Raw genomic sequence first — 8,997 nt, forward strand, 5'->3', positions numbered from 1 at the left:
CTCCTGAGACAGAGAGATGGGAGGGCATCTGACACACCTGCGTGCTCTCTGTGCTCTCTGTGGCGTCGGGGTTTTGGCTCGTGTCTCCCTCCGCTCCGACAGGGGGCGCCGTAGAGTCTCCTGCCCCCCCTCCCTCCGCAGACTTGCCGGTCTCCACGGTAACAGATTTATCCTCCGCGAGTCCGCTCTCCTCCGGGTGGACTCCAGGGGGCAGCAGCGCGTCATGAGCGGCGCCCTCTGTCACCGCGGCGGCGCCCTCTGTCACCGCGGCGGCGCCCTCTGTCACCGCGGCGGCGCCCTCTGCTGCTGTGTCCTGGTAGTACCCGCCGTAGTAATAATTGTAATAATCTGAAAAAGAAAAGACAACCGATGATGTCACAGTGTGGGACCATGTCTTCGGGACGGAATAATGATCTAAACCAGGACTAAAAGCCGTTTTATATTTCTCTGTGTCGACTCGTCGCACTCTGCCGCCATCGTTTTTGATTTGATTTGATCTGTGTCAAGGTTTATGCACCGTCAAGTAATTCACCTCCACAACACCAGGAGGCGACGGTTTAAACCTGGTGTTCGTGTTTACAACATGAAGCGGGAAACCAGAGCCGATGTAGAAACGACCAATCACAGCCCTGATGGTTCTGAGGTGCACGACGGTCGACAGTTTGTGTCTCACCGGTGTCGCTCCACGTGTGCGTCTCCGTCTGCGTCTCCGTCTGCGTCTCCGTCTGCGTCTCCGTCTGCGTCTCCGTCTGCGTCTCCGTCTGCGTCTCTGCATCACTTCTGTCTTTCTCTTTTTTCTTTCTTTCATGAAGCTCCTCGCTCAACTGTTCCACCTGAAAAACACACACACACACACGATAAACACACACACACACACACACACACACACGATAAACACACACACACGATAAACACACACACACACGACGATAACACACACACACATAAACACACACACACAACACGATAAACACACACACACACGATAAACACACACACACACACACACACACACACGATAAACACACACACGATAAACACACACACACACACGATAAACACACACACACACACACGATAAACACACACACACACACACACACGATAAACACACACACACAAACACACACACACACGATAAACACACACACACACATAAACACACACACACACACGATAAAACACACACACACACACACACAACACACACACACACACACGATAACACACACACACACACACACACACGATAAACACACACACACACACACACAACACACACACACACAGATAAACACACACACACACACACGATAAACACACACACACACACACGATAAACACACACACACACACACACACACGATAAACACACACACACACACACGATAAACACACACACACACACACACACACACGATAAACACACACACACACATAAACACACACACACACACAACACACACACACACACACACGATAAACACACACACACACACACACACACGATAAACACACACACACACACACACACACACACGATAAACACACACACACACACGATAAACACACACACACACGATAAACACACACACACACACGATAAACACACACACACACACGATAAACACACACACACACACACACACGATAAACACACACACACACGATAAACACACACACACACACACACACGACACACACGATAAACACACACACACACACACACACGATAAACACACACACACGACACACGACACACACACACACACACGATAAACACACACACACACGATAAACACACACACGATAAACACACACACACACGATAAACACACACACACACACACACACACGATAAACACACACACACGATAAACACACACACACGATAAACACACACACACGATAAACACACACACACGATAAACACACACACACACGATAAACACACACGATAAACACACACACACACACACACACGATAAACACACACACACACGATAAACACACACACACACACACACACACACACACACACACACACGATAAACACACACACACACACGATAAACACACACACACACACACACACACGATAAACACACACACACACACGATAAACACACACACACACACACGATAAACACACACACACACATAAACACACACACACACACACACACGATAAACACACACACACACACACGATAAACACACACACACACGATAAACACACACACACACGATAAACACACACACACACACACACACGATAAACACACACACACACACGATAAACACACACACACACACACACAAACACACACACACACACACACACACACGATAAACACACACACACACGATAAACACACACACACACACACACATAAACACACACACACACACGATAAACACACACACACACACACATAAACACACACACGATAAACACACACGATAAAACACACACACACACACGATAAACACACACACACACACACACACACACGATAAACACACACACACACGATAAACACACACACACACGATAAACACACACACACACACGATAAACACACACACACACACACACACACGATAAACACACACGATAAACACACACACGATAAACACACACACACACACACACGATAAACACACACGATAAACACACACGATAAACACACACACGATAAACACACACACGATAAACACACACACACACACACACACGATAAACACACACACACACGATAAACACACACACACACGATAAACACACACGATAAACACACACACACACGATAAACATCCGTCCGTTTAAAGTCCGTTACAGCAAAACCATTTTAAACCAAGAAAATCTGGACACTTTAGTACAAGTGTGTCACAATACCTGACCTTGTATGGGTTTTAACCTGTATGGGTTCTGTTCTGTTCTGGTTGTGTTCTGGTTCTGACCTGTTTGCGGAGGTCCTGGTTGTAGTTCTGGTTGTGTTCTGGTTCTGTTCTGCTCTGTTTGGAGGTTGGTTGTGTTCTGGTTGTGTTCTGGTTGTGTTCTGGTTCTGACCTGTTTGCGGAGGTCCTGGTTGTAGTTCTGGTTGTGTTCTGGTTGTGTTCTGGTTCTGACCTGTTTGCGGAGGTCCTGGTTGTAGTTCTCCGTGTTCTTCTGGACTCTCTCAGACTGACTCAGGCGTCTCTGGAGTTTGCTCAGTTCTGCTTTACACAGCTCCAGCTCCTGCTTCAGAGACCGGGCCCTACGCCTCAGCACCGACACCTCCGGGTCGGACGCTCCGGGGGCCTCGCGGACCGGGTCAAACGCCTCGCTCTCCTCCTCCGGGTCAGCTCCAAACGTCTCACAGAGCTCCATGTCCACCACAGGAGCCTCAGAGACCGGGTCAAACGCCTCGCGCTCGTCCCGCTCCAGACTCTGTCCTCCGTGAGCTTTCTGCAGCAGCTCAGTCTCCAGGTCCGGGTCCGGGTCACAGACCTCGCGCTCCGGGTCAAACGCTCCGCTGTCGCCCGGTAAACGCTCTCCATTCTGGGCCTCCATCAGCGCTTCTAAACCGTAAATTCACAAATATATGAGACGATTCTTGCACCAAAAAAACAACTCAAAAAGAGAATTTAACACGATTCAAACCGGAAAAGAACGAGAATAAACTTATTAAAAACGACACAATGAACAAACAGACAAACAAACAAAATCCTCGTTTAAAATTTAATCCCACAGATTTTTTTATCCATCTCGGAGTTAAATCGTAGTTTCATTCGTTAAATCTAATTGTTCCAGGAGAGTTTAGGCTGACAGGTTCTACTGGTTTTTACTGGAAGACGTTTGGGAACAGTTACAGATTCGGGCGCCATGTGTGGATCTAGAGTTAAACTTTTATTTTGATTAGATTTGATTTAAAGTTTAGATTTGATTTTAGTTCTAATGTGGGTTTGTGATAAAACTGTGGAGTCAGCAGCAGCAGCAGCGTCTTCACAACCCGACAAAACTTTTCACACGAGACGAGACTCTAAACAACTAATATCAGGTCTAAACCAGGTCTAAACCAGGTCTAAACCAGGTCTAAACCAGGCCTAAACCAGGTCTAAACCAGGACTAAACCAAACAGGTCTCTAAACCAGGTCTAAACCAGGTCTAAACCAGGACTAAACCAGGTCTAAACCAGGACTAAACCAGGTCTAAACCAGGTCTAAATTAGGACTATATCCGGTCCAAAACCAGGACTAAATTAGGACTATATCCGGTCTAAACCAGGACTATTTCACTGGTTGGAGCTGTTGAACTTATGAACATAACAGAACACTACACTGACATCTTTTTTAAAATTAAATTAGAGAAATTATAACACACAAATTAAAAGCCAATTTATAATAATAAAAAAAACAAAAAAGAAAGAACACAGTGACACGTGGACAAAGAAAACTGAGTCACAATCGCCAACAAACCCTAAAGGAAGTCGTCATCTGCACTGGGGCTGTGCAAAAATATCTAAATATCGAATCGTTTAATGTGCTGAATCAGTATCGATATCGTGTTCTGCTGTATCGATAAATCAAGAGGATTTGTTGGTTTATTTTATTAAATGATTTAGTTCCAGCTCCAGTTTTGTTGTTTTGGTCAGAGGAAGGAAACTGGTTTGAGCGACACATTTGACATTTTCACAGTTTTGACGATTTAAATGTTTGTGTTTCAGATCAAGTGGTTTAACAAAGACAAGATTTAGGCTTTAATAGAATCATTTTGAAAAATATCGTATCGAATCAAAAGTGCGCTGTATCGAGGTCAGTATCGTATCGGTGACTTCTGAATGATCCTCAGCTCTGATCCACGTGTTTCAAACGTCTGTAGGTTTTAGGATTTAAAGGTTTTATGGAGGATTTTTTTGGGCAGGTTTATGGGCAGGTTTTGTTGTGTATTTGGTTGTTCTAGACGCTCTGAAAGGGATAAAACAAATCGTTTCTTCACTGTTCCTCTGGAAATGACTCATCAGGACCAATCAAGGAAATTATCAGAAAAAAGACGCGGATTATGTCTAGAGAACATAAACCATGAAGAGATTTCCTATAGTACCATGAAGACACACAAGTTTCATCAAGGTATTTACTATTTAAATAGTTTCATAGTTTATTTAATGAGAGAAGCACATTTACTGAACTAAAATGTCATTAATTTATGGAGGAAAACCCGCACTAGTTTACGATTCAGCGAACCCACACTGGCTCCTGTGATCAACACGACGCACGAGTCGAAGAGTCTGTGACGAACCTCCAAAGAATCGACCATGAAAAGATCCTCGCCAACGTTACAAAGATCCACTCACAAAAAGAGATTCATTCTAGAAGACAAAGTTGTGGATAAACAAGACAATAAAGAAAACATGGTCCTACGACGAGTGACATGATTATATGTGCTGGAACATACAGTTTCTACAAATGTTTTCTTTTTATATTTTAGTTCAGTAAATGTGCTTCTCTTCATTAAATAAACTATGAAACTATTTAAATAACAAACACCTTGATGAAAGTGACATGAGTGTGTCTTGATGGGACCATAGGAAATCTCTTCATGGTTTATGTTCTCTAGACATAATTCCTGTTTTTTTCCGATAATTCCCTTGTTTGATCTTGATGAGTCATTTCCAGAGGAACAGTGAAGAAACGAATCGTTTTATCCCGTTAAGAGCGTCTAGACCAGGGGTGTTCACACTTTTTCATCATGTGAGCTTCTTAAAAAATGACCAAGTCAAAATGATCGACCTGATACAAAGTCAAACAAACTGCACTGAAACACTCAACAACTTTTCTGGACCCTCCCCCACAGTTTGAGAACCTCTTCTTTAAGAGAACTTCCTCTGGCACTTTACACAAAACTGTGAAAAAAGTGAAGGAAGATTTTTAAACCTGTTTTTTAAAGTTCCAAACTGGAGTTTCATTCTTTTCTGGTTTTGCAGTGATATTTACCAGCCTCTGCACGTTTACCAAACCAAACACACATCGTGACAAACACAGATGCATTTGTCACTTTTGTTAGACAAACTTCAGCCAAATGTGGCAGTAGGTCTGTTCTGTAGATCCGCTCTATGCTGTAGACCTGCTTTGTGCCAACACTGGAACATAAATTTAGACTGGTTTTTGCTTCACGTTTGGTCTTGTTCTTCTAATCAGCCGCACTGTGGGAGGGGCTTGTGTTGGCTGTACGCAGGAAGGAGCGAGAGCGTGAAAAGGCGAGGGGCGGCGTGCTGACGTGAGGGCAGATGGACAGGTAGGATGTTTAGGAAGTTGAACCTGCCCTGTGATGCAGCGCTGGTACACGAGGGCACACGCTGTCGCAGACGAGCCGTGCATAGGGAGCGTGTGTGTTTGTGATGCGCCGTAGAGTCTCCGCGGGTTTCAAATGAGCGCACAGGCCACAACTGAGACGCCCCACACGCTCCTGCACCCGCTACAAGTACTACTACTACTACTACTACTACTACTACTACTACTACTATCTACCACCGAGTACTACAACAGGTACCACACGCTCCTGCACCCGCTACAAGTTTATTACCAACAGCAGCGGCCAGAATCAAATATGATCACACTTGTTGAGTGTCAAACCTCGAGTGAGAGACAAGACCGAGTCCAAACGCGAGTACGAGACGAGACACGACGATCTACACACACGACCTTGGAGATCGACTGGTAGATCAGGACATCGACGTATTGAGCACCACTGATCTAGAACCAAATACACAACAAAACCTGCCCATGTTTCTCCAATGCTGCTGAAGTCAGTGACATAGTGTGCCCGGTGTCATGGCGGCGTAGGTACCGTTGCCATGGCGACACGTGACGGTGCAAATCCCCTATACAACCTTTAAGTGTGAACAGAGCCCATTAACTCTGGATTATTATTATTATTATAATTATGATGATGATGATTAAACGTGTTCCCTCCAGACGGTCAGACCTGAAAAACAAGGTGATTATGTGATGACAGTTAAACATCTGTAACGTCACTGAACAGAATTTATAAAATAATAAAAAGAATTAAACTTTAAAGAGATTCTCCAGTGTGAAAGACCAGCTCTGACTTTTATTACAATAAAAACGGTCCAAATAACTACACATTTTGGGGGTTTTTGGCAGCGTGACCCGACGTCCCTGATGACCAGGGACAGACCCAGGGACAGACCCAGGGACAGACCCAGGGACAGACCCAGGGACAGACCCAGGGACAGACCCAGGGACAGACCCAGGGACAGACCCAGGGACAGACCCAGACCTGAGTCTGTGTCTCTGTCCAACAGATTTATACAAAAACAACTGATTTGTCCCAAATTTATACAAGAAATGTTCCAGTGTCTCTGTTCTGTACACCAATCTAAACCAGGACTAAACCAGGACTAAACCAGGACTAAACCAGGACTAGAACCAGGACTAGAACCAGGACTAGAAACTAGACTAAACCAGGACTAAACCAGGACTGAACCAGGACTGAACCAGGACTAAACCAGGACTAAACCAGGACTAACCAGGACTGAAACCAGGACTAAACCAGGACTAACCAGGACTAACCACCAGGACTAACCAGGACTAATAGGACTAAACCAGGACTAAAAGGACTAACCAGGACTAAACCAGGACTAAACCAGGACTAAACCAGGACTGAACCAGGACCAGGACTAACCAGGACTAAACCAGGACTGACTACCAGGACTAATAACCACCAGGACTAAACCAGGACTAACCAGGACTGAACCAGGACTAACCAGGACTAAACCAGGACTAAAACCAGGACTACCAGGACTAAACCAGGACTAAACCAGGACTTAACCAGGACTAGGACTAAACCAGGACTAAAACAGGACTATAACCAGGACTATAACCAGGACTAAACCAGGACCCAGGACTCCAGGAACTAAACCAGGACTAAACCAGGACTAAAGGACTATAAACCAGGACTGAACCAGAACCAGGACTAAATATAACCAGGACTAAACCAGGACCAGGTAAAACAGGACTAAACCAGGACTAAAACAGGACTATAACAGGACTATAACCAGAACTAAACCAGGTCTAAATCAGGACTATCAGTAATATTTTTAATTTTGTTTAGTAAAGTCTGGACTTTTTATTTTCTTTTATTGGACAAAACTTCTTATGTGAAGATTTCCACGTCTTTTTTTCTCTACAGCAAATCAAGTAAAGTCCAAAGTAATCAGATTACATTACTCACCTTAAGTAACTTTATGGATTCCGTTACAAACTACATTTTGGGATCTGTAATCTGTAGGGGATTACATTTTAAATCACCTCCAAACAAACTCAAACAGACACGTTAAAGAAGCGTAAAAACCTCCAGCAGCTTTAACTCACTCACACACACAGTAAATAAATGTTGTGATGTTTGTGGTTTGGTTTAACTCGACGTAACAAACCTGGATCGTTGCGTTTGTAAAAATTAAAGATGTAAAACGTGAGATTAGCATTAGCATCATTAGCTCCTCACCGCAGCTCCGCCGGGCGCCGCTTCCGCTGCGCTTTCCGTCGTTTCTTTGCCCAAAAACTGACCTGAAAACGCAAAATAAAGACGCGGTCACCACAGGGTCGGCGGGACACAGGCCTGAACATGTTTGTGGAGGAGACACAGACAGTTACGGACAGAACCGGGACAGAACCGGGACAGAACCGGGACACTTTAGCGACACTCTGAGTTTAAACTACAACCTCTTCAACACAAAAACTACAGCCGCCATTTTGGGTCTCAGGACGGAAGTGACGCAGGACGCGGGGGGGGGGGGGGGGGCGTCAGTGAGCGCGCGCCGCCCTCTGCTGGACGCACGTGAGCGACTCATTCAAAACACGGAGATCAACTTTTATTTTTCAAACCTGTTTTTAGAGAATCATAAAGAGTCTAAACTTAAAGCAGAAAGTTAGAAAAAATAGATAAATCGTTTATATCAGAAAAATTAAACACTGATTTTTATTTTTAACACA

General features: G+C 44.5%; 1 protein-coding gene across 5 annotated transcripts in view; it reads right to left on the reverse strand.

Annotated features, from left to right (window-relative positions):
- The window catches only part of aggf1 (angiogenic factor with G patch and FHA domains 1), a 31,042-nt gene extending 22,260 nt beyond the window's left edge, over positions 1-8,782 (reverse strand). For 3 of the 5 annotated variants that reach the window (XM_055160231.1, XM_055160233.1, XM_055160229.1), the window contains exons 1-5: positions 8,653-8,782; positions 8,439-8,571; positions 3,134-3,564; positions 674-833; positions 38-348 (exon numbers count right to left, since the gene is read on the reverse strand). In XM_055160231.1, the coding sequence (XP_055016206.1) occupies positions 38-348; positions 674-833; positions 3,134-3,556 (894 nt within the window). In that variant the 5' untranslated portion in view covers positions 3,557-3,564; positions 8,439-8,571; positions 8,653-8,782. The remainder of the gene's footprint in view (positions 1-37; positions 349-673; positions 834-3,133; positions 3,565-8,438; positions 8,572-8,652) is intronic. The other 2 variants (XM_055160232.1, XM_055160230.1) reach the window with 2 other exon arrangements.
- Between the last annotated feature and the right edge of the window lie 215 nt (positions 8,783-8,997).

Source organism: Boleophthalmus pectinirostris, unplaced genomic scaffold (assembly GCF_026225935.1).
Source record: "Boleophthalmus pectinirostris isolate CB_2022bp ecotype Guang Dong unplaced genomic scaffold, ASM2622593v1 HiC_scaffold_3, whole genome shotgun sequence".
NCBI lineage: Eukaryota > Metazoa > Chordata > Actinopteri > Gobiiformes > Gobiidae > Boleophthalmus > Boleophthalmus pectinirostris.